Source organism: Nycticebus coucang, chromosome 6, assembly GCF_027406575.1.
Source record: "Nycticebus coucang isolate mNycCou1 chromosome 6, mNycCou1.pri, whole genome shotgun sequence".
NCBI classification, from domain to species: domain Eukaryota; kingdom Metazoa; phylum Chordata; class Mammalia; order Primates; family Lorisidae; genus Nycticebus; species Nycticebus coucang.
This window is the reverse complement of record NC_069785.1, coordinates 19,184,792-19,212,743: the sequence shown is the minus strand read 5'-3', so window position 1 is coordinate 19,212,743 and position 27,952 is coordinate 19,184,792. Positions and strand designations below refer to the sequence as shown.

Here is a 27,952-nt window from a genome sequence, read left to right as displayed (position 1 = left end):
GAGCTAGCACAACCTGCACAGTAATTGTACTCAATACAAGTTTGTGTCTGTCTAAAAAAGATACTATATGATTTTATTTATAAAAAAAGCAAGACCAATTTGTGGTGATGGAAATTAAAATATAGTTACAGAGATGGGAGAGTAGGTGGTTACTAACTCAAAACGGGTTCAACTTCTGAGGTAACAAAAACATTCTATATTTTGTTTGGGGTGATGATCTGTAGGAGTGTGTACAATTCTCAAAACTCACTGAACTGAACCTATGGATCTATGCATTTTATTATATGTTAACCAACCTTACTTAATAAAAGAAGAGACCATCCTAGTACTGGGGATGAAGGTCCTGAGGCAGAATTGGAAAGCTAAGCAGGTTTTGAAGCTCCTTGGAAGCTGGGGCTTCAAAGAATGGTTTAAAAATAAATGAATCCTTAGAATTCTATGTATTATTATATCTTATGAAAATACAAAGACTTATTCCAACACAACTTTAAGCTTACATACTTTTCCCAACTACTGACTGTCCTTACTTAGTTCCATTACTATGGATGACAGAGAATAAATACTGTTAGTCAAAACAACGGGAAATTAAAAGTCAAGGTTCTGATTATCTTCAAAGTTATCTCTTGTGAAATATCGATAAGTATACATTACTAATACTTTTAACCACCTGAGAGGAAGGAAAAAAATCAAACATAAACAAAAAATTAGCCATTAACAACCAAACATATTGGACATTGGCACAGCACTAAACTTCGCACTTCCAGAATGAACTGCAAAGACAGCATTAGAGCTCAAATAACTCAAAATGTTGATTTCTCAATCACTTTCCCAGTTTCCCATACCTCCCCCAAAGAAATTAACTTTAAAGAGTGTATTTGATTAAGCAAAATTTGAAAGCAGAGGATTAAAAAGTGAAAAGGTGGTGCAGAAATTAGCAGAGGTGGCACTACCTGAAAGCTCATCAGAAAGGGGAGTGAGAACAATATCAGGCAAGAAGGGTTTGGAAGTATGGATCAGAACAGGAGCACTTTTAGCACTGCGTATATAGGCCGATGGCAGAGCACATTCACCAATGGATCGGCTTCTCATGGCTTTAAAAAAAGGAAAAGAAAGAAGTGGGGAAGGAAAAAAGAAGAGTGACTATAATGAAAGGCTTGTGTCACAGAAAAAGCAGCAACAGAGAAAACTAAAAGATACAAAGGAAGGAAATTTTAAATTAAAACATTTCAGCACGGCAAATACTGGCAAGCTGTAAGAAAAGAAATCAGAGAACACACACCAAACTCTGAATGTAAATTTTTTGGTATAAAGCAGGAAAATGCTCTTTATTATTAGCCATTACAATGGAATAGCATTTTAAAAAACAGCAGACATTTTAATTAGCATTATTTTCTCAAAACTAAGGGTTGAGAAATTTATTGAATGACACATTGAAAAGAACTCAACATTATTAGTTCAAAGAAATTGAGATCATGTTTGGGTACTTTTCTAGTACCCGTGAGCCATTCTTCTTACTAAGGCTAAATTCTAAGAATAAATCATTCCTATTTTCATATGCTTCACCAATTAACGTTTTCAAATCACCCACAGGTCTTTCTTAGAAACTTTTACATAATTCATAAACAAAAAGTTTTAGTCTCATGGTTAATATTTATTCCTGGTAGAGGAGAATGCTAATCAAATATTTCTTAAAGTATAATAGTATAATTAAAATTTTTAGATAGAAACATTTCTAGAAAACAAAATTTGCAATCAAGAATCAAGTTCAAATCATAAACATTTAAAAGATTATGTTTTTAAAGATGAGCTTTAAACTGGTTTTTTAAAATTGTATTTGGAGTTGCATTTGATAATTTTTTAAAGAGAGTCACTATATCCACAAAACTCAAGACAAACTTCTAGTTCACTTCAAAATAAATTAATAATCAAGTCTACACTTCGCAGAGATTTTTTTTATTTTTTATTTATTTTTTTTTCGCAGAGATTTTTTTTTAAACTTTTATTTTAGTGACTTGTGATTAAATGAAGTTAGAGGTATTTATGGATGAACAGAGGTTCTAAAAGAAACAATAGTGCACGATATCCACTGGGGGAAAAATGTTTAAATATTAACATCAATTTAAAATCCCATTTTTCCCTGATTACTGAAAACATGGGGGTCCCAGATGTCCAAATTACTTAGCTTGTCACACCAGACCTTTCTAGTGGACTTGCCTACAATTTACCACTCACTGAAGCTTCATTTCTTTCTACTGTCCCCTCATGCTGCTGTCATTCAGAATTTTATATTGTTCTCTAAAAATTGTATGCTTTTTTTATCATCACAGCATGTCTTTGTATGTTACTAATGTCGTTGGTCTTATTTAACCTAGCAAGAGTTTTATCAGCTTTGTCAATATTTTCAAAGAACCAGCTTTTGGTTTTGTTTATTTTTCTCTAGTGATTTCCTATTTTCAACTTTACAGATTTCGGCTCTAATTCTTATTATTTCTTTTCTTCTGCTAACTTTCGATTGAATTTGCTCTTCTTGTTTTTCTGATTTCCTAAGGTAGAAGTTCAGATTACTAATTTTTGATCTTTCTTCTTTTGTAATATATGCTTTCGATGCTATAAATTTCCCAAAGCACTGCTTTTGCTGGCTGTATCCCACAAATGTGACAAGTTTTATTTTCATTTTGTTCACAATATTCTAAAATTTCTCAAGAGATTTCTTCTTGAGCCCCAGGTGTTATTGAGATAAGTGTGTTGTTTAATCTCCTAAATATTTTGGAGTTTTCCAACTATCCTTTTGTTACTGATTTCTAATTTAAATGCATTATAGTCAGGGGGCACACTTTTTTTTTTTTTTTGTAGAGACAGAGTCTCACTGTACCACCCTCGGGTAGAGTGCCCTGGCATCACACGGCTCACAGCAACCTCTAACTCTTGGGCTTACGCGATTCTCTTGCCTCAGCCTCCCGAGCAGCTGAGACTACAGGCGCCCGCCACAACGCCCAGCTATTTTTTTTTTGTTGTTGCAGTTTGGCCGGGGCTGGGTTTGAACCCACCACTGTCGGCATATGGGGCCGGCGCCCTACTCACTGAGCCACAGGCACCGCCCAAGGGGGCACACTTTGTATCATTTCTATTCTTTTCAATTTGTTGAGGTATGTGTGATGACCCAGAATGTGGGCTATCTTGGTGAATGTTTTGTCTAGGTTTGAGAAGAATGTGTAATTTGCTTTCTTTTTTTGTTTTTTGAGACAGTCTTACTCTGTGGCCCTAGGTAGAGTACTATGGTATCATCATAGCTCACTGCAACTTCAAACACTTGGACTCAAACAATCTTCTTGCCTCAGCCTCGCGAGTAGCTGGACTACATGTGCTCACCATGACACCAAGCTAATTTTTCTATTTTTAGTAGAGACAGGGTCTCGATCTTCCTTGGGTGAGTTTCGAACTCCTCAAGGGAGCTCAAGGGAGCCACCTGCCTCACCCTCCCAGAATGTTAGGATTACAGGTGTGAACAAGCCACCGCATCAAGCTAATCTGCTACTCTTTAAAGAAGTAATCTGTAGAAGTCACAATTAGATCTAGTTAACTCCTGGTGCTATTCAGTTCAACTATATCCTCACTGATTTTCAGCCTTTTGGATCTGTTAATTACTGACAGAAAGGTGCTAAGTCTCCGGCTGTAACAGCAGGTTTAACTATTTCTCCTGGCAGTTTTATCACTTTCTACTTCACATATTTTGGTGCTCTATTGTTATACACAAACATTAATGCCTAATATGGCTATGAACTGCCCCCTTTTTCCTTGACAATTTTCCTTGAAGTCTGCTGTGTCTGGAAATTAAAACTAATGTAGTCAGGTACTACATAACATTTCAGTCGACAATGAACCCCACATACAGTGGTAGTCCCAAAACATTATAATGCATTTTTATAGTACTTTTTCTATATTTAGATACATAACATTTAACTGTTGTTACAAATGCCTACAATATACAGTACAGTAACATGCAGTACCTATTTACAACCCAGGAACAAAAGGCTATACTCTGTAGCTTAGGTGTGTAGGCCATACCATCTAGTTTGTCTAAATACACTCTGATGTTTACACAATGAGAAAATCACCTAACGGTGATGTACTTCTCAGAATGTGTCCCTATCATTAAGCAATGCATAACTATATAGTTAACTACCCTTCTCTTTTGATTAATGTTAGCATAGTATACTACGTCCATCCCTTTATTTTTAATCCATCTAATCTATGTGTCTTTATATTTTAAGTGGATTTCTTTTAGGCAACATACACTTCAGCATTGTTCTTATAACCACTGAGATAGTCTGTCTTTTAGACTATGTGTATTTAGATCACTAATGTTTAAAGTGATTATTGATATACAGTTTTCTATTTATTGCCCTCAATCAATATCATACTGTTACAATTAATATCATATTGTTTCTTGACTTGTCTGGTTTTAATTGAGCATTTTGTTTTTTTTGTGAGGTAGGGTCTTACTCTGTTGCTAAGGTTGTAGTACAGTGGCATGATCGTAGCTTATTGCAAACTTGAACACCCAGACTCAAGTAAGCCTCCCCTCCTCAGCTTCCTGAGTTTCTAGGACTACAGGTGTGTGCCGCAATGCCTGGCTAATTTTATTTTCATGTTTTGTAGAGACAGGGTTTTGCTATGTCACCTATGCTAGTCTCAAACTCTTGCCCTCAAATGATGCTCCTGTATTGGCCTCCTGAAGTGCTGGGATTACAGACATGAGCCACTGTACCTACTCTAACCAAGCACTTTACATGAATTCTATTTTTTCTTTTTTCTTAGTATATATGTATGAATTGTACTACATTTAACAAAAGAAAAAAAACATTTTTAGTGGTTGCCCTTGCATTTGCAATATACATTTACAACCAATCCAAGTTCTCTTTTGCAAATAGCATTGCACTACTTCCCAGGAAGAGGTATTTATAACTGAGTATTCCCAATTCCTCCCTTCTATCCCTTAAATTACCACTGTCAATCCAAACACCTAATACATGGTGCTTTTGGTTTAGTGAACAAATCATTAGCTGTTAGATTAATTTAAAAATTTTAAAAAGATGGCTGGGTGCCCACAGCTCAGTGGTTAAGGTGCTGGCCACATGCTCTAGGGATGTTGGGTTTGAACCCAGCTGGGGCCTGCTAAACAAACAAACAAAAATAGGGGGGGACACTGTGGCGGGTGCCTGTAGTCCCAACTACTAGGGAGGCTGAGGCAAGAGAATGGCTTGACCCCAAGCAGAGCAGAGAGAGAGGAGTAGGGGGGATGGTGGAAAAAAGGAAGAGCAGAGGGGGGTGGGGTCTCAGTGTGTGATACACCTTTTGGGTGCAAGGCACCATTGTAAGAGGGACTATACCTAACAAATGCAATCAGTGTAACCTGGTTTCTTGTACCCTCAATGAATCCCCAACAATAAAAGAGTTTGAGGTTGCTGTGAGCTATGATGCAACAGCACCATAAAGTGAAATTCTGTCTCAATTAAAAAATATATATTTTTAGGGTGGCGCCTGTGGCTCAGTGAGTAGGGCGCCGGCCTCATATGCCAAGGGTGGTGGGTTCAAACCCAGCCCTGGCCAAACTGCAACAACAAAAAAATAGCTGGGCATTGTGGTGGGCACCTATAGTCCCAGCTGCTCGGGAGGCTGAGGCAAGAGAATCACACAAGCCCAAGAGCTGGAGGTTGCTGTGAGCCATGTGACACCACGGCACTCTACCAAGGGCAGTAAAGTGAGACTCTGTCTCTACAAATATATATATATATATATTTTTTTTTTAAAGATTTTATTTTACCTTCATTCACTCATTCTCCAACATGCTTCCTTTGTTTATGTAGTTTCTGACCTCTCCTTCTTTCCAAATAATTTCTTTTAACATTTATTGCAAGGCAAATTCCCTCAATCTTTGTCTGACAAAGTCTTTATTTCCCCTTTACTTCTGAAGAATAATTTTGCTGGATACAGAATTCTACGTTGGTGGAATTTTTTTGTCACCATTTTAACAAAGTCTAGTAAGAATGGAAAGGTGAGAGCAAAGGAGAATGAAATAAAATGAGATTGGAACAGTGGGCAGGAACCAAAGGGACTAATAAACCATGTTAAGATTTTCAATTTTATCCCAAGAGCAATAAAAGGTCACTGAAATATGTAAGAAAGGAAGTTACATCAATCTGAAAATTTTCTTAATAACACTATGACAGGAAGATAGAAAATGGATTGGGGGCAGCGCCTGTGGCTCAGTGGGTAAGGGTGCCAGCCCCATATACCGAGGGTGACAGGTTCAAACCCAGCCCAGGCCAAACTGCAACAACAACAACAAAAAAAATAGCCAGGTGTTGTGGCAAACAGCTGTAGTCCCAGCTACTTGGGAGGCCGAGGCAAGAGAATCTCCTTAGCCCAGGAGTTGAAGCTTGCTGTGGGCTGTGATGTCATGGCACTCTACCGAGGGCAATAAAGTGAAACTCTGTCTCTACAAAATAGAATTAAATTAAATTAAAAAGAAAGAAAATGGATTGAGAGGTGGTAAAGGAATGGTACAAGGAAACAAGTTAGGGAACTCTTGCAGCAAGGTAGGCACGATGGTGTACTAGACCAAGGTGGCATCAGTGGACATGTAGAAAAGTGAGAGATGTGAGAGACTTAGCTCACGGTATAATCCACAGGATGTGATGAATTAATCAGAGTTCTAGGGTACAGGAGAGAGAACAGAGTTGAAGCAGCTTTTTCACTTGGGCAAGTTGGCTACTCTCTATCCCCACTACTAGTCCTTCATCTCTGGTCCTGACTTTAAATAAAGAAGCTGCCCACTTCAGGTTCCATTTGCTTTCTCTTACATTCATAGTGTACAACATTTCTAAATTAATCTCTGCACTTTGTATAGGTTTTTCTCCTGCTTAATGACAAAGCCAAATATAAAATTCTCTCTATTCTCAATACAGTAGAACCTCTGTAAGTTGATCACCCAAGGGACTGTAACAAACTGGTCAACAGACAGACTAGGCCAACTGTACTAATATGTACCAAACGTGTTTGGTGCATGTCTGGTCTATGAAAATTAGGTCAACTTATAGCAGTGGTCAGTGTAGGGAGGTAGTCAACTATGGAGGTTCTATTGTAGTTGTTGTTTGGCTTTTACAAACAATAAGCAAAGGGGAATGGTGAGATATTATACAAGAAAAATCTATTAAAATAAATCAGAATTGGTCCCAATGTTAAGAATAAGACATAAAGATATGAATTAATCAGTCTGGGAAGGTCGTGAACTTCCTGAGGAAATAAGGAATAAACTGTACTTTAGACTAAAAATTAACCCGAGGCTCAGCACCTGTAGCTCTAGGGCACTGGCCACATACACAGCGGCTGGCATGTTTGAACTCGGCTCAGGCCTGCTAAACAAAAATGATAACTACGACAAAAAAATAGCCGGGCATTGTGGCAGGTGCCTGTAGTCCCTGCTACTTAGGAGGCTGAGGCAAGAGAATTGCTTAAGCCCAGGAGGTGGAGGTTGCTGTGAGCAGTGATGCCACAGTACTCTACTGAAGGCGACATAATGAGACCCTGACTCAAAAAAAAAAAAATTATCCTGACAAGAATGCATAAATTGATGAAAGGAGCTATTCTTCAATTCTCTTGAATATATACCTACAAGTGGAATTTCTGGGTCATAGGATTACTTTTAACATCTGGAGGAAATGACAAACTGTTTTCCATAGTGTCTGTAACACTACCACTAGCAATGTATAAGGATCCCAGTTTCTCCACATGTCATCCATACTTGCTCTTTTTTTTTTTGGAGACAGTGTGTCACTTTGCCGCCCTCAATAGAGTGCTGTGGTGTCATAGCTCACAGCAACCTCAAACTCTTGGGCTGAAGTCATTCTCTTGCTTAGCTTCTCAAGTAGCTGAGCCTACAGGTACCTGCCACAATGCCTGGCTATTTTTTTAGAGACGAGGTCTCGCTCTTGCTCAGGCTGGTCTTGAACCTGTGAGCTCAGGCAATCCACCTGCCTCGACCTCCCAGCGTGCTTCGATTACAGGTGTGAGCCACCATGCCCGGCTCTGCTCGTCTTTTTGATGGACAACAGCCATCCTAGTGGGTATGAAGCCATTTTGTGATTTTCATTTTCATTTTCCTGATGGCTCCTAGTGCTACTGAGCATGTGTTCATTGGCCATTTGTGTACCTTTGTTAGAGAAATGTCTATTTCCATTCCTTTGCCGTCTTAATTGAATTGTCTTTCTCCTTTATATTTTTAAAGGCTAATGTTTTTTTTTTTTTGGCCGGGGCTAGGTTTGAACCCGCCACCTCTGGCATATGGGACCTGCGCCCTACTCCTTGAGCCACAGGCGCCGCCCTTTTAAAGGCTAATGTTAATATAATACCACACGCTCCCTAACCTACCCTGAATAAGGATTTTATTTTTTATTTGTTTTTTTAATTATTATTATTATTTTTTTGCTTTCAATTTCAGCTGGCTTTCACTCTTCTTAGTTTAAAGGTTTTGGGTTTTTTTTTCCTGTTCTTCCTTTAGCGATTCTCTTGCCCTTTGCCTCCCAAGTAGCTGGGATTACAGACGCCCCCCACAACGCCTGGCCTTTATTTATTTATTTATTTTTTTGGTAGAGATGGGGTTTTACTCTGGCTCACTCCTGCTCATACTGGTCTTGAATCTCCGAGCTCAGGAAATCCACTGTCTTGGCCTCCAACAGCGCTGGAACTACAGGTGAATAAGGATTTTAGTTACTAAACTCTTAGTAAACTGCTCCTGAATTACATATTATTAATGACCTATATTTTAACATGCCCTTAAGTTCCAAAATGATAATTATTATTTATTCAGATAATATTTATTTAGGTTTACCTACACATTTACCAGTTTCTTTCATCATTTATTCCTTCTTGTATCTCAGACTTTAATCCTGAAATAATTTTTTTCCTGACGTATTCTTTGTAAGTTCATACATGAAGGTGAATTAGTAGTACATTCTTTTGCATTTTTGTCTTTCTTTTACCCTTAGTTGCAAAGGTTTGGTCAGTACACAATTCTGTAAGGACAGTTATTTTCCTGAACACTTTGAAGACTATCCTGTTTTCCATTGTTGGTATTAAGAACATTGCTTGTGGGCGGTGCCTGTGGCTCAAGGAGTAGGGCGCTGGTCCCATATGCTGGAGGTGGCGGGTTCAAACCCAGCCTCGGCCAAAAACCAAAAAAAAAAAAAAAGAACATTGCTTGTGGCATAACTGTAATAATTCTCCTGCAGGTTTTCTGTTTTTTTCTTTTTGCCGCTTTTAACCCTTTTCTTTGTCTCTCCATTCAGCAGTGTCACTGTAACGTGTTTAAGTATGGGTTTCTACTTATTTATTCTATTTGGTATACCATGTGCTTTGGTTCCCTCTCTTGAAATTCCAATTAGACATCTGAGACCCTCTTGTCCTATTCAACATAAGCTGAACTTCTCCGCATTTTCCTTCTCCTTATCCTGAGTAATTTCTTCCAATCTCTCTTCCAAGTCTCCTGATTCTCTTTTGTTTATATCTCACACACTGCTTAATCTATGCATTGAAGTTTCTTTTTTAGCAATTATATATTTTTAAACTTTTTAATTTCTAAAAAGAGACAGGGTCTTGTTCTTGCTCTGGCTGATCTTAAACTCTTGAGTTCAAGTGATCCTCCTGCCCTTGGCCTCCCAGTACAGTAGGATTATTACAGACATGAGCTACCACAGCTGGCCTTTTCAACAATTACATTTTATTTCTAAAAGTTCTACCTGGTTCTTTTTATTGATCATTTTTATGGGCTTATCACTTTTTTCTTTACACATTTCAAATGTGGTTGTTTTATAGCCTGAAAAATTAAATCCCAATATTAGGGATTAAATCCTACTAGAGGTCTAAGTCTCTTTTCTTTTTGCTAACTCATACAGTTTATTTTCTTGTTTTTTGAATAATCTTTGTGAGTTCATATTTGATTGATTTTAATCTGCTGAATTTCTGGAAGCCTCATTCAGAGTGTATTCCTTCAGAGTTAATCTATTCTTAATCTATTCTTACTTGAATAGAGTTAATCTATTCTTGCTTGTACCAGTTGCCAGGAAGCATTACTGACCTGAAATCAACTTTTATCCTTGTCAAGATCCCTACTTTAATGTGAAAGTCTTCAATTCAGTCTTCTAACCTTGAAACTTGCCCAGGTCTTAGAGTCTGTATTCCAGAAGTAATCATCAGCAATTTGCTTCAGGGTCATCTCACTTTTCCAATGTGCTCATCACTGCATTTTTAACTCACTCTTTCATTTTTGCCAAGGAACATAAAGAGTCTCCTTCCCTTAGATACTTCTTGCAAACCCCAAAAGGGCAACACAAAAGTAGCAAGAATATCTAACAGCTCTAGAATATCAAGTTTACTGTGTTGCTAATAGTGCAAGTCATATTTTTTCTAAAAACTCTTTCTACCCAACTTTTTTTTTTTTTTTTTTTTTGCAGAGACAGGGTCTTACTTTATCGCCCTTGGTAGAGTGCCATGGTGTCACACAGCTCACAGCAACCTCCAGCTCCTGGGCTTAGGCGATTCTCTTGCCTCAGCCTCCCGAGTAGCTGGGACTACAGGCGCCTGCCACAACACCCAGCTATTTTTTTGTTGCAGTTCAGCCGGGGCCGGGTTTGAACCTGCCACCCTTGGTATATGGGGCGGGCGCACTCCCCACTGAGCCACAGGCGCTGCCCTCTACCCGATTTTTTATTAAGAAAATTTTCAAACACACACAAAAAATTAAAAGACCATTATAATGTACACATGTATACCTCTGCCTAGATTTGACAACTGTCAATATTTTGTCATATTTTCTTTATTTTTTGTGTGTATTTTTGCTAAAGTATTGGAAGTAAGCTGCTGATACCATGTCTCTTCATCTCTAAGTATTTTAGGATTCATTCAGGTAAGGTCATCAACCTGTATAACCAATGCCATTATTACATCTGAGAAAATTAACAAAAATTCCATAATATCATCTAATATCAAGGCTACATTCAGAATCAGCAAATTATCCCCAAAGTGATTTTTATAACTTTTTCTCAAACTAGGATTCTACCAGGATCCAGGTACTGCATTTAGTTGTCTCTTTAACCTAAAATAGACTCTGTATCTACCTCAACCTTTTAAAAGACAATATTGTCTTTTTGAAGAGTCTAGGCCAGTTGTCTCATAAAATATACTAGTATTGAGTAATTATTTCCTCATGGAGTCATTTAATTTGTTCTTCTATCTCCTACATGTACTATGTATTGGAAGTTAGGTAAATAGGCTTGATTAAGTGATGACCTCCAATTTCCTCCAATGTACAGGTAAATTTGTCCTTTGCAATTGTAAATATCTTTGACATGATCCTTGGCAACAAGTGAATATCCTCTTCCCACTTTTAGTAAATGATGGTTTTAGTATCAGGCTGCAAAATGAAGACTTTTCTAATTCCTTCATTCCTTCTGTAATTACTGGCTTACATTTTTTAGTAAAGTAGAACTTTAGCTCCACCCCCATAACACCCACACATTTTTTTCTGTGTATCATTCCAAACTAATGAATTTTTGATGTTTTAACCAGTTGGAAGGTTCCATATAGCTTTTAAACTTAATCAAAAGGTGCTCCTCTTCATTCATATAAAAAAGAACATTAAAACTAAAATCAGATTAATTTTTCAAACCTTATGCCATGGAGTAAAATTTTCGATAATATGCTTCACTGGTAAGCATGTGAAGGAAACATGAACTCTTTATTATAAGTAAAAGTGTAAATTAGCATAGCCTCATTAGAGGGCAAGTTAACTTCAAATCCTACAGATTTAACCTATAAATATTCCTGCATATGTGGACAAAGTATACATAAGTATATTCTGTACCTTTTTTTTTCCTTTGCTACAGCTGCAGGAATGAGATGTACCATTTTTAATAATAATTGCACACAACTGTAAAATGTATATCCATCTTCAAGACTTAAATCATGGTACTTCCATGTAATAATATATGATGCAGTTTAACATTTTTTGATAAGTAATAATCTTTATGATATTTCATTACAGTTTGACTTCGTCTCCTAAAATCTTCTTTCCTTACTCCACTTCAGCCACGCTGACCTCCTCACTATTCATCAGGCAACCAAGCACACTACTAGGTCCAGGGCTTCTATAATTTTTCCACTGCCTGAAATGCACTTACCATAGATAGATAATTACTTGGCTCATTCTTTTACTCTATTGAGGTTTTTCTTCTTAATCATATGATAAAACAAGCTTTCCCTGACCTCCTTATCAACAGTCCTATTTCCCTAGCCCTAAAAATCTCTAGTCCTTTAGCCTGCTTAACTTTTCTTCATAACTTACTATGCCTGACGTGTTTACTCATATATAGTTCTTCCCTGATGCTGGAACTTTCAGCTCCAATAAACTTTATTTGCTTTGTTCACAACTGCAGCCTCAATGCTTAGAACAGCACTTCCATAGTGTACCTGAAGATTTGTTTTTTTCATTCCTACGTATAAAAGCCATGGCTCACCACAGTGTATACATTATGCTATATGCGTATATAAGCATGACATATCTTTAGAAGGATACTTAAGAAACTGGATACTTACTACAATGTATGTACTATATTTTATCACAGTCTGAATTTTTAATAATGTACATTCAGTAAGGACATAAAAATTAATTTTAAAAAATCAAGAATATTTAATATAGGTATCTTAACAAACTTTTTAATACTTTAACTTTTTGTTTTGGTAGGGTTGTTCACTAAGTAAGTCAGACAAGGTTTTTTTGACATAAGTACAACCAAAAAACAATCACAATCATCTATTAAGTCAAGATGAGTATTTTACTCTTTATATACTATTTAAATGACTAGAAAGATACCTATCAACATGTTAAAAATGATGACCTCTCATTAAACAGATAATGGGTCACTACACTATCTTACATTTCTTATTCTTCCTGCTTAGCATAAACAATCAATATAATTCTAAGCTTATTTTATCAGCAAAAGACAATTCTGAAAATGTGATTCTTTTAAAGCATTTTTAATTAATTATGAATTTTAATTCTTTTAAAATCTTTATTTCCTTATGTTCTTTCCAGTTTTGTTTCTTCCTCTCAAACTGTAATTCCTAACATTTTAGAACAATTCTTTTTACAGAAGTTACATCCTTACAATAATGGTTTTAAATTTCTTTAAAATTAATAATGCTTTTCACTAATTACCAATAAATGTGGATATATTCCCATGGAAAATTCTCCTTTAGACAATCATAGGTTGTAATCCCAAAATATAATAGCTTCAAGCAATTTTGTTTCAAAGAGTATCATTACCACTACACAGATAAAATATTCAAAGCCTAGAAAAGTTTGATAAATTGTCCAAGGTTACCTAGCTCTTAAGTAATGAAAGTGAGTAAGAGAGAGATTAGGGAAAAGCCTTTCTTGTTTTTCATTGCAGTACTCTTTTCTATTACAATTCACCCCAAGTTTATAAACCTCTGAAAGGAAAAGGAAGAAGATGATAGCTAGGTCCACAGTATGCTGTGTGACCCTATACCCAGAAATTCTTCCCATCATTGCTCCTTTGTTACTATTACCCACATTATAGAAATTTCTTCCATATTTGTTAAAAGCAGCAAGGAACCTACTAAAAGACCCCCACCTTGGTCTCATCTGTCCACCAGTAGACAGCATGAATTCTCCGTTCAAAGTCAATACATAATATAATTGTAGCACTGAAAATCAGCTACCCTAATTTTCCACGTTTCTGAGTGTATTCCTTTAATAAAACCTATACCAGTTAATGCTTAAGTTCTGTGGATCAGGGCTCTATTTCTTCAATTCTGTAAAATAACATTTTAAAATTAGGACTACTTGCAGTAAAATAAACTACATAAAAACAGTAATGTAAGATAATGTAATAGCATAAAGGGGTAACATAGCATGTCACTGGTCTCTGCGCACTACTGGGGAAAAAAGGCTTTGCTATAGCAGCTTTTCATTTCATAATAAAAATCGACTGACAACAAAACAGTATATTTATTTACATTGTTACCAAGGACTGTAAATGCACTGCTTTGTACAACTCTCATGTTTTTTAAGAGTACATACCAACAGTTTTTTGCCGTACTATACTCCTTGCCTTTTCAGTTCCTGGGGAACCAGTGGTTGTTGCACTTCTCTGTCTCATTGGGGCTTGGCCAGGCTGATCACGACTCCATCCTCTGGAAAACGACTTATCAACTGAAACTTTCTGAAATTCATGTCCAACTCCTAGAAATGCAGATTTTTCAATCTCAATATACTCTTACCTCATCAGTAATACCTTCCAATTATGTGTACTATCTGCCTCAGAGTCTTAGGTTTGTTCATAATAAATTACAGAGTAACAAGATAAAATCTTGTGTCCTATAAAGTGTTGAGCTTCATTTTATATAAAAATTATATTCTAACACTGATACAGAATATTAAAATTACACTATCAACAATAAACTACTAGAAATTCTCTGCCACCTATTTGCTTTGTAATAGAAATGAAACATTTGGATAGCGAAGAAAGACAGGAAGTGAGCTAACCAAATGACATTCTGTGTTGATGGTTACTAACTCTCTACCTGCCAATAATAGCCACTTGGGAAATAAATAGGCAAGGAAAAAGTAGTTTGAGCACATACTATACCCTGTATAGATAATAGGGATGAATAATACTGGATTACAAGTATGAAATATGACTCAGATGTAATCTCTAGCTAATAACGAATTATTAAGAACATAAAATACTAATAAACCAAGGATTATAAAAGCATGCATTAATGATATGTATTATCATCCTATTTTAACATTAGAGGGATACATACAGATGGTGCCCAAAAAATGTACACATATTTTAAGAAATGTTATCAATGCACTACTTTACAAAGTTGAATTAAATATACCATTACTGGTCAAGTGTAACTAGACATGCTACACACATCCATTTTACCTGCAATTTGTACAATTTTGGGGGAATGACCAATTTTACCTCCAAAAAGATGTCTTATAATGTGTACACATATTTTTGGCACTCCCAATATTTCACATCTAGGGAATGTCTGCTTTTAGTTAAAACTAAGTAAATGCTTTCAAAGTAACTTTTCAAATAATTCTTAATTATCTACTTTTTAAATACTGTGAAATAATTTCAGTTCTAACAAAAACTGGTCATGATAAAAACGAATGACATTTTATAAATTACTATTTTGTTGAATTATTAAAAATATTTAAGATTCTGAATTATTTAATTTTATTAGATATATAAAGAAAAAAATTATCTCTTATCAAAAGTACTATTGGGGCGGTGCCTGTGGCTCAAAGGAGTAGGGCACCAGCCCCATATGCTGGAGGTGGCAGGTTCAAACCCAGCCCTGGGCCAAAAAAAAAAAAAAAAAAGTAAAGTACTATTGATTTTAGGTTCTTAAAAAAATAAGAGGGTACCTACATACTTTAGTCTTGGAAATTTTAAAGCTCCAGGGTAAACAGAGAAGGGAATAAATAAGAATGAAAATGACTTTCATCCTCACCCCACCCCTTGGTTTTCCGATTCAATTATTAAAGTGAACAACTCTTACCTTTCCCTTTATGCTTTTTTTGCTTCTGTTCACTTAGTTTATCCAAAGGTAAATCACTGAGATCCAAACTATATAAATTCCTAGCCAATACTTTAGTTAATGTCTCCATTGTCAGTGACCACTCCGTGGCCAACTCTTCCCAATAGGTCAATGATGACAATACTGACAATAAGTCATCCCAAAGTTCTCGGGAGATGTACACATTTAGATTTGCTTTGATCCAGGCAACTATAAGTGTCTATAAAGACAAATGATCAGAAATAACAATAAAATGTATTTAGTTTGTGACTTCAAAATCAGATATTCAATTCTTAAAAAACTACCTAAACAACCAGGATTTTAAATTACATAATAGCTTTCTTCACAGATAACGCTTGTAAAAATAACTCATACAATCATTAGTACCTATTGTAAATTTCATTTCAACAACTGCCAACCTCAATATTCCAGTAATCCAAACCAAAAAGAAATTTCCCTATAGTTACACCTATCCTTCATGGTGCATTAATGTTAAATAAAATAAATGTTGTTTTAAAACAGATAAAAATCTCCATACTATCAAGTGGCAAAATGGTGAGTTACTGAACTAAAAAATCAAAGCTTTCACTCTTAAAATAAAGGTGGACATCACTATATAATTTGAAAATTCTTTTTACTATTGTAAAAGAAAGGTGTATTTTTTGTTCAGACTACAAAAGTTATTTCATATAACAAGATAATCTGTGTCTCTATAGCTCCCACCATGAGGAAAATTGAAAAGAAAAAAAAAAAAGGGCCAATGAAGTTAAAGAGTTCAGATAATACATGTAGCTGGTTTTAAAGGATGATTCACCACCATCATAGAATTTAAGTAAATGGCTAATATCTAGGGAAAAAAATTTAAATAGTCATACAGTCAAAAATTAGATCTAAGACAGCTTTTATCTTTGACATTAAGAACTATTTTATTTATATATATGCATTTAATGTGTCGTCTTAAGAAAATGTTTTTCTTCTAGTTTTCAAAGAATACACTCTTGTCCTCAGGTTGGAAAACACAATAATTCCTGCATAATCAAACTGCCACTGATACATCAAATTAGGAGAGGATAATAAAGTCTTATGGAATAGAAAGGTAAGAATGAACCTTGATTACTCACTACTTTTTCATTATTACAGAACAACATAAAAGACAGATTTCCTAACAATCCTGGAGATTTAGAAACTTACTACGCAATTAGGCCATTATCCCAAAAGACCCTGGCAGCTTTTGCAACTGTATGCCACACAAGGTACAAAATAAATATCATTAGTCTGTTATAACACTTTTATCACAGACCTGATATTTCCTCCACTCCTGATACTAAGGTTGTGAGTCAGTATGTATCAAAAATAGCCTATTTAGATGAGCAACTTTTAATTTACTTCTATGAAAGATCCTTTAATATGAAATGATCTCAGGTAACAAATTGAGGATTCAAGGAATCTTAAAAAAAAGTTATCTATTCAACTATTTATGTATATATTTTATTTTTATTGCCTGAAAAAGTGGTCCTGCAAGTCGACCTGCCAAAGTCATATTTTTTTTCCCCTGGAATTGTAGAAAAGCTTGTGATGGCATCTTCAGTACAGACTCTGTGACTCTGAGCAACACAAGCAGCATCTGTTCCCTTAAATAAAAAGATGAATTAATGTTATCAAAGATGAATTATTGCATATGTTTGCTTTTGGTTAATGGTTAACTTTCAAATTAGTATTTCTTACAAAAACAGTGTTATCTTTGGAATTACTAAAATATCAAACACCTCTAAAAGGCAATTTCAAATTGTTAGAATTCTTCAAATAGCAAAATTTAAAATTCTATTTTATATATTTCTATCAGCCATTTTAAACCATTATCAGCCACCATACCCTCTATTTAAATAAAAATCTATTCAAAAGCTGATGAACGGGGGTGATAATATGAAGACTGCACTTAACCACAAATCAAGCAGCAATCTTGGAGAGCTGTTTCAACACACATCTACTGCAATACAGTTCCACCTTGAAGATTGTCCATCTAATCCATGTTTACAGTATGGAGAACAACCATTATCTGGACTCATACAAGCTCAATTTGAAAAACTACATGATATCTTAAGATTAACAGATCACGAAGGGGCTTATTTTTTTTATCCCTTGGGACTGTTTTTAATCTTTTGTTGTCTGTATGTACCTCATGTCAAGCCAATTCTAACATTACCCTTACATTGCCTTTTTCTCCAAGATGCTTATTATTAAAACTGTAAAACTACTTGATTTGAACCTGATAGTTTGAAATTTGATTCAACCAGGCTGGAAGCAGTAGCTCACGCCTGTAATCCTCGCACTCTGAGAGGCTGAGGCGGGTGGACTACCTGAGTTCACGAGTTCAAGACTAGCCTGAGCCAAAGCCAGACCTCACCTCTAAAAATAGCCAGGCATTGTGGTAGGCACCTGTAGTCCCAGCTACTCAGGAAGCTGAGACAAGAAAATCACTCGAGTTCAAACGTTTGAGGTTGCTGTGAGCTATGACACCATGGCACTCTACTGGGGCAAAAAAGTGAGACTTTCTCAAAAAAATTTTTTTGATTCGACCATATATTTTAAAAAGAGGCTGGCAAAGGACTTTCAGGTATGTGTACATGTATAGCCAGGCTAGCAGCCAACTCCCTATCACAGCTTCCTTTTCTTTGGCTATTTTGCATTCCATTTCAGGCCTATCAATACATGGTATAGTCACTCAGAGAAATGTGAAGGAGGCAGCAATGAGTCCATCTACAGATCATGGTTTTTCTAGGAAGTGACAGCAGAATCAAGCAGAAAACTATCACTCAATTTAAAATATCCTGAATTTATTAGCAAACAAATGTATGCATTCATTCATAGAATAAAGAACAAAGGTACCACATTTATAACTTCATGCTTATAGCTTAGCTATAAGAAAATGAACATATATAGGGCGGCGCCTGTGGCTCAGTCGGTAGGGCGCCGGCCCCATACACCGAGGGTGGCGGGTTCAAACCCGGCCCCGGCTGAATTGCAACCAAAAAAATAGGCGGGCGTTGTGGCGGACGCCTGTAGTCCCAGCTACTCGGGAGACTGAGGCAAGAGAATCACTTGAGCCCAAGAGTTTGAGGTTGCTGTGAGTTATGACGCAAGTTGTATGTCAGTCAATGTTTGTAACTCCAGGACTTGCCACGATAGCCTCCATTATTAAGTGTGAGTTGTACCTAAGTTGGATGTTTATAACTCAGAGACTACCTGTATAGATTTTCCAAATAAATCTTGTCTGATGGTGGTCAAACCGTGACTCATAATCAGACAACCTTTTCACTTTGTAATACAATAATTATGATTTTAATTTCTAAAGAAAAGACTTAAAACTCAACATAAATATGTGGATATGGTCCCCAATATACTGTAACTTCAAGGGAACTTAAAAATTTTTTAAATTATATTCCACATAGAAAGTATTTCACTATAACCTGGATATTCAATAATTCAGAGTATACAGAAAGAAAAAAAAAACAAACAAACAAAGGTCCAATGTAGTATAGTCAACTAGCTAATAATAACCTGGCTCAGAAAAACTAGAGTTCAAAAGGCCAGGCACAGTGTCTCACACCTGTAATCCTAGCACTCTCAGAAGCCTGAAGCAGGTGGATTGCTTGAGCTCAGGAGTTTAAGACCAGCCTGAGCCAGCGCAAGACCCCCATCTCTAAAAATAACCAGGCATTGTAGCAGGTGCCAGCTACTCGGGAGGCTGAGGCAAGAGAATCACTTGAGCCCGAGAGTTTGAGGTTGCTGTGAGCTATGACACTATGGTACTCTACCAAGGGTAACAAAGTGAGGCTCTGTCTCAAAAAAAAAAAAGTGAAAGAAAATGTTTAAATAACACTACGTAGAAAGAGGAAAGTAGAATCTAAGGACAGTTGTGGTGACAACAGGGTAAGATGGCAGGAATTAGACTTTCTAAAGAAAAGTTCACAACATGCTCACTAAAGAGCAATTTGATATAGCTGAAAAGCAGAATCCTGTCTTTCAAAGTGTAAGACTTCAGGCAGGAAAAGTAGCCAGGGGCCTAACTGGACACAGAATGTAAAGGACTAAGGAATAAGGCATTCACACATTTAATCATCTACTTATTCATTCATTTAAAATACATAAATTCAGTTATACATGGATGCAAGCATGTACTCATTCCTTAGGAGGGGAGTGTAATGCTATCATATGTTTACATCACAAAGATAGTCTATGGGGTTGTGTGGAAGTCTGAACAAAGATGTTTGAAATAAAGTGAAATGAACTACTGTCACCAAGATTATTATATAAAATATTATACTTATTTATTCAATAATAAGAGCCCATATAACATTGTAACAAGCCCTGTTCACAGACACTATTTCTCTAAAAATTATTAGACTGGGTACACAGTTAATAAAAACACACTATAAATAAAAGAAAAAAATTATTTACCAAGTCTTTTTGTCCATTGATACTTGCACAACCATGTGCCGATAGATGTTGAGAATGCGTTTACACATATCTGTGTGTTCATCCAGGAGATTTTTTATTTCATTTGCAGGCTCAAGAAGAAATATGTTTGATGAGTTTATAATAAACACCTAAGACAAAAGAAACTATCAGCTGTTCACAAAGGAATTTCAATGACAGATTTCTCATTCAAAGAGAAATAAATTTAGATGCTGATCACTAACCTATAACCAACTTAAAAGCACTAAGGCTTAATTCTAACCCTACTTCTACCACTAGCTTAATATCTGAAATTTAAACCCATTAAACCTATCTATTTTTATATTTGTCTAGACAAATATAAAATTACCAGAAGAGATTTACCAGAAATTACCAGAAGAAAATAAACTAAGTGACTTAGAAGTTTTAACATAATAACTCTATTACTGTCTTAAAATGAAAAGAACAATAAATGATGCCCAAAACAGGAAGAATTTTCTGAGTTGTTCCAAACTTTTTATCTGCTTTTCTTATTTATTTGTATGTATGTGTATCTGCTGTGGTGATTACAGACTGCATAAACAGATGTCATTGTAAATAATACTACTGAAGAGCCATCATTATATATCTGTAAGTAAACTCATTATAAGTATCTCATTAACTGTATGTCATATAGATGACAAAGTCAATATAATGGCAAGAGCTGTGTTCACAGGCTATCAAGTACACTTTGAAAGACAAGACCTTTATGTTTAGCGTGAACTTAGGACATTTACATCTTCTGTAACTTCAATTCTGATTTATATCCCCCAAAAAAACTACACAACAAAGCACAGTTGTAAAATCATTTAAAAAAAAATTTTTTTAAGAGACAGGGTCTTGCTCTGTTGCCCAGGATAGAGGGCAGTATCATTATCATAGCTCGCTGCAACATCATACCCCTGGGCTCAAGTGATCCTCCTGAGTAGCTGGGACTATAGGCACATGCCACTGTACCCAGCTAATTCTTCTATTTTTTTGTAGAGAAAGGTCTCCCTCTTTCTCAGACTGGTCTTGAACTCCTGATCTCAAATGATCCTCCTTCCTTAGCCTCCCAAAATGCTAGGATTACAGGCGTTAGTCACCATGCCTGACAGAGAAGAGAATATTAAGCAAACTTAAAACAGTGAAAAGAGCTGATTTTATAAATCTAGCAACAATGACCAAGAAAAGCAAGAGAGAGGCATAAACATTAGAAATAAAATAAGGACAGAACTATAGATTAAGCAAATGATTTTTAAATACTTCAGTAACTACTTTATGCCAACCACATTGGAATTTTCCATAAAGACGTTTGCACTAGAATGTTTATAGCACCTCAATTCACAATCACAAAGATGTGGAAACAATACAAGTTCCCATCCACCCATGAATGCATTAATAAACTGTGGTATATGTAATATGATGGAATGCTAGTCGGACATAAAGAAAGATGTAGACTTTACATCTTTTGTTTTTACCTGGAAGGATTTGGAGAACATCCTCCTAAGTAAAGTATGACAAGAATGGAAAAGCAAGCATCTAATAGACTCAATACTAATATAAAACTAGTAAATGAGTAACTACACGACCACATGAGAGACAAACACATTTAACTTCAAGAAGGGAGTTGGTAAGCTCTCACCTATTGTGCATAAAAGAAGTCACACTTCCTGGGTAAAGGGCACAAGTAAAGTATCTGACTTTACCTAATGAACACAAATAATGTAACCTAATTGTACATACCCTTATATTAATCTGAAATTTAAAAAAAATAACAAAATTGAAATTTTAATGAAATTGATTATTCCATAGAAAAAATATAAATTGTCAAAACTGGCTCAAGAAGAAGTAGAAAAGATGCATATATATGTATATAACACCATGAAAGAAACTGAACTGGTAATCAAAGCCTTCCTGACCCAGCCTTCAAAAACAAGCCTAGAAAGCCCCATAGACAAAGTTTTGCCAAACCTTCATGGAAGATGATTCCTATCTTATGTAAGTGTTCTCAGAAACAAAGAAGAAGAAGAAAAAAGACCTATTTTATAAAAATATAATCTTGGGCAGTGCCTGTAGTTCAGTTGAGTAGGGCACCGTGTTGAAACCCAGCCCTGGCCAAACTGCAACAAAGAATTGCTGGGTGGGCGTTGCGGCGGGCGCCTGCAGTCCCAGTTCCTCAGGAGGCTGAGGCAAGAGAATCACCTAAGCCCAAGAGCTGGAGGTTGCTGTGACATGTGTCACTCCATGGCACTCTACTAAGGGCGACAAAGTGAGACTCTGTCTCTAAAAATAAATAAATAAAAATAAAAATATAATCTTGTTATCAAAAGCAAACAAGGACTAAATAAGAAAACTAAGGATGATATGATTTTCAAAACAATGAAAATCTAAAAAAATACTAAAGATTCAAATTGATTTTATAAGTAAGCAGTGTTTACTTCAGAAATGTAAGGATGCCTTAACATCAGAAAAATCTAGTAATATAGCTTACCAAAAATAGAAAAATATGATCACCACAAAGAATGAAGAAAAACCATTCAGCACTTAATATTTACTAAAAAAACTTTTAGCAAACTAAGAAAAACGCAAAAATTCATTAATCTGAAAAAGAGCGTTGATCAAAAAGTGTAACAAACGTATACATAGCAACAGAGCTTGAGAAGTACTGCCAAAAGCTAGTAAGATGACAAGAGAGCTATCACTTCAGTGTCCTGGGAAGACCTAGTAAAGCAAGAGAGGAGGGTAGAGAATGAACATAAATACAAATAAATTAAAAAGGAAAGGACAAAACTGAGCTATGTCACAGTTTTAAAGAACATTCCAGACAAAAGGAAAATTAAGCTCTAAGGAGCTAGTATGTCTGAAGAACAGTTAGTATAGAGAGTAAGGTGCACCGGGGGAGAGCAGTAGCAGATGATGCTGAAAAACAGAGCCAGAGCATATGAAGCAGAGTTTCTTACTTTATCAGTAGTGAAAGAACAAGGTCCCTTGCCCTAGTTTTTTGCCAACTAATCCTATTATTAAATATAATAAAAAATGAATAGGAAAAAGGAAACCAGAAAATAAAAAGACATACAAAATACAAGCTTAAACTTTTTATCAGAATCAAGAGATACTAAATGATTTCATTTCTAAAAATTTACTTTCAATCGTGCAAATAAACATTCCATGGGCCAGCACTGGTCTATGGACTGTACTCTAAAGAACAATGATGCAAAGTCTAGACCATTATAAAGACTTTTGCCTTGAGGCTTAGTGATAATGGAAAGCCACTGAAAGATTATGAGCAAAAAAAATGACATAATCTGACTTATAGTTTACAGGATCTCTCTGGCTACTACCACGGTGATAGGTGGTTAAGAGTAGAAGCAGGGACACTAATTACAAGTTTACTGCAATAATACAGACAAAACAGTATGGCAGCTTTGACACAAGAGGTAGTGTAAGTCCTAAGTAGTAGTCAGATTCTGTATACGTTATGAAGGGAGAGATGACAAGACTTATTGTCCAATTAGACAGACACAAGATAAAAGACAAGAAATGGATGGTCTGAGAAACTGGAAAACACAGTTGCCATTAAATGAAACAAGAAAGACTGCAGGTACCCCCCACCCAAAAAAAGAAAAGACTGCAGGAAGAGCACTCAAGTTTTAGATATGGAAGTAAAGATGCCAAGTTGGCATTTAAGTATTTCAGTTCAGGATCCACAGAATTCATATAGAAGTTTCAGACTAGTGATAAAATTTACAAGTTTTATACACATATATAGATAATATTTAAAGCCATAGGAATGCATGAAATCAACAAAAGAATAAGTGGAAAAGAAGTTTAAGAACTGATTCCTGGGCACCACTTCATGAAAAGGTCAGGGAAATACGGAAAAATCGGTTTAAAAAACCTGATTTGAGAAGTAGAGGGTGAGGTTTGAGAAAAACAGGAGGGTATGGTATTCTGGAGGCCAAGTGAAGAAAGGTTTCTACAGGGAGGGAATGATCTACTCTACAAAATGCTCCTGACAAGTCAAACAGAATTAGAATTGAAAATGTACATCGAGGGCGGCGCCTGTGGCTCAGTCGGTAGGGCACCGGCCCCATATACTGAGGGTGGCGGGTTCAAGTCCGGCCCCGGCCAAACTGCAACCAAAAAATAGCTGGGCGTTGTGGCGGGCGCCTGTAGTCCCAGCTACTCGGGAGGCTGAGGCAAGAGAATCGCTTGAGCCCAGGAGTTGGAGGTTGCTGTGAGCTATGTGAGGCCACAGCACTCTACCGAGGGCCATAAAGTGAGACTCTGTCTCTACAAAAAAAAAAAAAAAAAGAAAAGAAAATGTACATCGAATTTAACAATGAAGAGGTCACATATGGCCTTGACAAGAACAGATTGATTAAAAACAGGCCGGGCATGGTGGCTCACATCTAGAATCCTAGTGATCTGAGAAGCCAAGGAGGGAGGCTCATTTGAGGTCAGGAGTTCAAGACCAGCTGGAACAACAGTGAGACCACATTTCTACTAAAAAAAGAAAGAGCAGAGAAATGACATATTCGGCATAAAGAGAAACAAAGACAGAGAGAGAAAGAAAGAAAAGAAAAAGGTAGCTGAACAAGGTGGTACCTGTCTGTAGTCCCAGCTATGTGGGAGGGGGGACAGGATGATCACTTGAACCCAGGAGTATGAGGATGCAGTAAGCTATGATGACACCACTGCACTCTAGTCTAAGCAATAGAATAAGACCTTGTCTCAAACAATTAAAAACTCCAAAAGACTGAATGGACTACAAATCAGTAAGAAAAAGACAAACATCCAATGGGATAATGGAAAAAGCATAAGGTCAAATCATCTATGAGAAAAGGTGCTCAAATTCTGTACTGAAAGAAAAGCAAATTAGAAGAGGAAAATAAATTAAAAATCAGATAGTATGGGTGGCGCCTGTGGCTCAAGGAGTAGGGCGCCAGTCCCATATGCCGGAGGTGGTGGGTTCTAAACCCAGCCCTGGCCAAAAACCACAAAAAAAAAAAAAAAAAAAAATCAGATAGTATATCACATATTTAGGAATGGCAAAAAATTTAAATCTGATGATACAATTAATGGGGAGGATATGAGGAAATGAGAATTCCCAGACATAAATGTAGAGAGAAAATAAATTATTGCAACATGTTAGAAAATGATTTGGCAGTAATAGTGAAATAAAGCTAGTAATGTACAAATCCTACAAAACTCAGCAATTCCACATTGGGTATGTATACCCTAGGGAAATTCTCAGAGATATGCACAAAAACACATATGTAAGAATGTTCACTGTAGCACTGTATCGAACAGTGAGAAACTAGAAACAACTTAAAAGACCACCCATCATAAATGAATAACAATATATGAAATAAGGCTCATTGCCTATAGCTCAGCAGCTAGGGTGCCAGCCAAATACACCGGGGCTGGGCGAGTTTGAACCAGGCCGGGGCCTGCCAAACAATGACAACTACAACCAAAAAATAGGCGGGTGTTGTGGCAGGCGTCTGTAGTTCCAGCTACTTGGGAGGCTGAGACAAGAGAGTAGCTTAAGCCCAAGAGTTTGAGGTTGCTGTGAGCTGTGATGCCATGGCACTCTACCGGGCACCATAGTGAAACTCTGTCTCAAAAAAAAAAAAAAAAAAAAAGTTGAAATAAAGTACAAAACCACAAAATTTAAATTAACGTGGCACTGTATTAACAAATCTCAAAAAACATAATAGTTAATTAAAAATCAGCTGCAGATGGCAATATACCATGTCATGATTTATATAAATTTTAAAACTGTCTAGAACAAGAATATATAATTTTTATAAATATACATATTATAAAGTGAAAGTTAAGGGGAAAATATGCATAATAAATGATAGATGTATGTGTTGAATTTAAATTTAAAAGCTATACTATATAATGAAATATTGGCCTAAAATTAAATACTTGAAATATTATCAAAAATACTGAACTTAAATATTTGAAATGTTTAATGATTTTTTTTTTAAATAGCCATAAAATGATCTACCTGCAAAACTGCCTGGGTACCAGCTCGTATGTTTTGTTCTGTGGCTTCTTCAGAGGCATCATGAAGAGCATCTTGGTAGGAGCCATTTTTTGCCCAACTGGAATTTCGAACATAATCAGCAATATTGGTCCCATTTTCCTGCATCAAAACATCAAGTTTTTAATATTTCATTAAAAAGAATGCTACACAAGTTAAAAAGGCAAATGAAATTATAAGATCCCACAGCTAAACAGATTTCTTTAAGTATCTGATTACAAAAGCATTGTATATTAGCTGTAAAAAAACAAAACATGGCATATAAGTTTTTGGGGTTTTTTTTTTTTTTTTGAGACAGAGTTGGTAGAGTGCCATGATGTCACAGCTCTCAGCAACCTCCAACTCTTGGGTTTAAGTGATTCTCTTGCCTCAGCCTCTCAAGTAGCTGGGACTACAGGCACCCGCCACAATGCCCAACTATTTTTTTGACTGCAGTTTTCATTGTTGTTTAGCTGGCCTGGGCTGAGTTCAAACCTGCCAGCCTTGGTGAATGTGGCCAGCGACGTAACCACTGTGCTATGAGTGCCAAACCAAAAGGTTCTCATCAACAAAAAGATAAAAAAAGTAGAAAACATCATCCATAATGAGCTGCCAGAGATTATATAATTTCAGATACACAAACATTATTCTCTAGATCTAATATATAAAATTTCTTTCCATACTGCTACACATTCAAGTGGGATTATACTATTTACAGCTTTGTAAAACATGAATTTTGTTCTAAATCAAATGCCAGAATCAAAATAACTTAAATAAAATAGAAAATAGCTTATATTTACCGTACTTAAGGGTAGTAAAATGCTCATTATTCTAATGCTGCTGCTCCTCCTAAGACTGCAACTTTCTACTTGTGTTTTAGCTGTTGTTAAGTTTCATAGATAGGATAAGTTTCATCAGGTGAAAAATCAGACAGACATATGTGCTGTATTTTTTACTCACTCTCTTTTGAAAGTTTCACTCTAGTTTCATCCTACTTTTGGTCACTCACCAGTATCTTCAAATGGTTGGGTTTTTTATATTGCATATAGAGTTTATAATTGTAATGTGCAGGAGGTTTAGTCTGATACAAACATCTCTGTCATTACCAGAAGCAATACTCAGCTTCAAGTAGCCAGTACAACACATCATGGTCTACTCTAGCCTTTCTCTTGAGCCCAATATCCATATAATCAAGTATCTTCTGAAGAATTCTTCCAGAATGATCCTAATGCTCCTCCAATTCGTGGTATTTATTTAAAAATAAGTTTATTAACCACAAGCTTCCCATTCCTATCCACCCAAACTCTCTAGCCACCAACACCAAATGTGCACTGCTTAAAATTCCTAATCACGTGTGAATGGCAACTACGCTGGTTGCAAAAACTTGGGACACGTCCCCATTCATCTCTCTTAGCCAACTAATCATCAAGGCATATTGGTTTTATCACCAAGCAAGGTAATACATCCGTCCTTTTCCTTATATTCCCATTGTAACTGTCACTGTCCTGTCTCAAGTATTTATCATCTCACTTCTGAACTTTGCTAATTCTTCCTAGCTGGTCTTTTTGCCTCCAGACTAACCTATAATCTATCTTCCACTCTGGTATGATCTTTATATGCCTGGTATGATCCTTATAAAATATGTAACTATTCATTCTGCTTTCCTATTAATAATCCGTCAAATTCTTCCTAGTTCTAGAATGTAACTAAAGTTCATTAACATGGCATACAAGTTACTGCATTATAACTAAACCGTAAGTTATGGAA

The 27,952-nt window shown here is 36.1% G+C and overlaps 1 protein-coding gene across 6 annotated transcripts in view; it reads right to left on the bottom strand.

Moving 5' to 3' along the window:
• RALGAPA1 (Ral GTPase activating protein catalytic subunit alpha 1) overlaps nucleotides 1-27,952 on the bottom strand; it is a 222,720-nt gene that overhangs the window by 136,326 nt on the left and 58,442 nt on the right. For 3 of the 6 annotated variants that reach the window (XM_053593955.1, XM_053593957.1, XM_053593959.1), the window contains exons 12-17: nucleotides 26,171-26,308; nucleotides 20,134-20,282; nucleotides 17,177-17,306; nucleotides 15,658-15,895; nucleotides 14,162-14,323; nucleotides 951-1,091 (exon numbers count right to left, since the gene is read on the bottom strand). In XM_053593955.1, the coding sequence (XP_053449930.1) occupies nucleotides 951-1,091; nucleotides 14,162-14,323; nucleotides 15,658-15,895; nucleotides 17,177-17,306; nucleotides 20,134-20,282; nucleotides 26,171-26,308 (958 nt within the window). The remainder of the gene's footprint in view (nucleotides 1-950; nucleotides 1,092-14,161; nucleotides 14,324-15,657; nucleotides 15,896-17,176; nucleotides 17,307-20,133; nucleotides 20,283-26,170; nucleotides 26,309-27,952) is intronic. The other 3 variants (XM_053593958.1, XM_053593956.1, XM_053593960.1) reach the window with 1 other exon arrangement.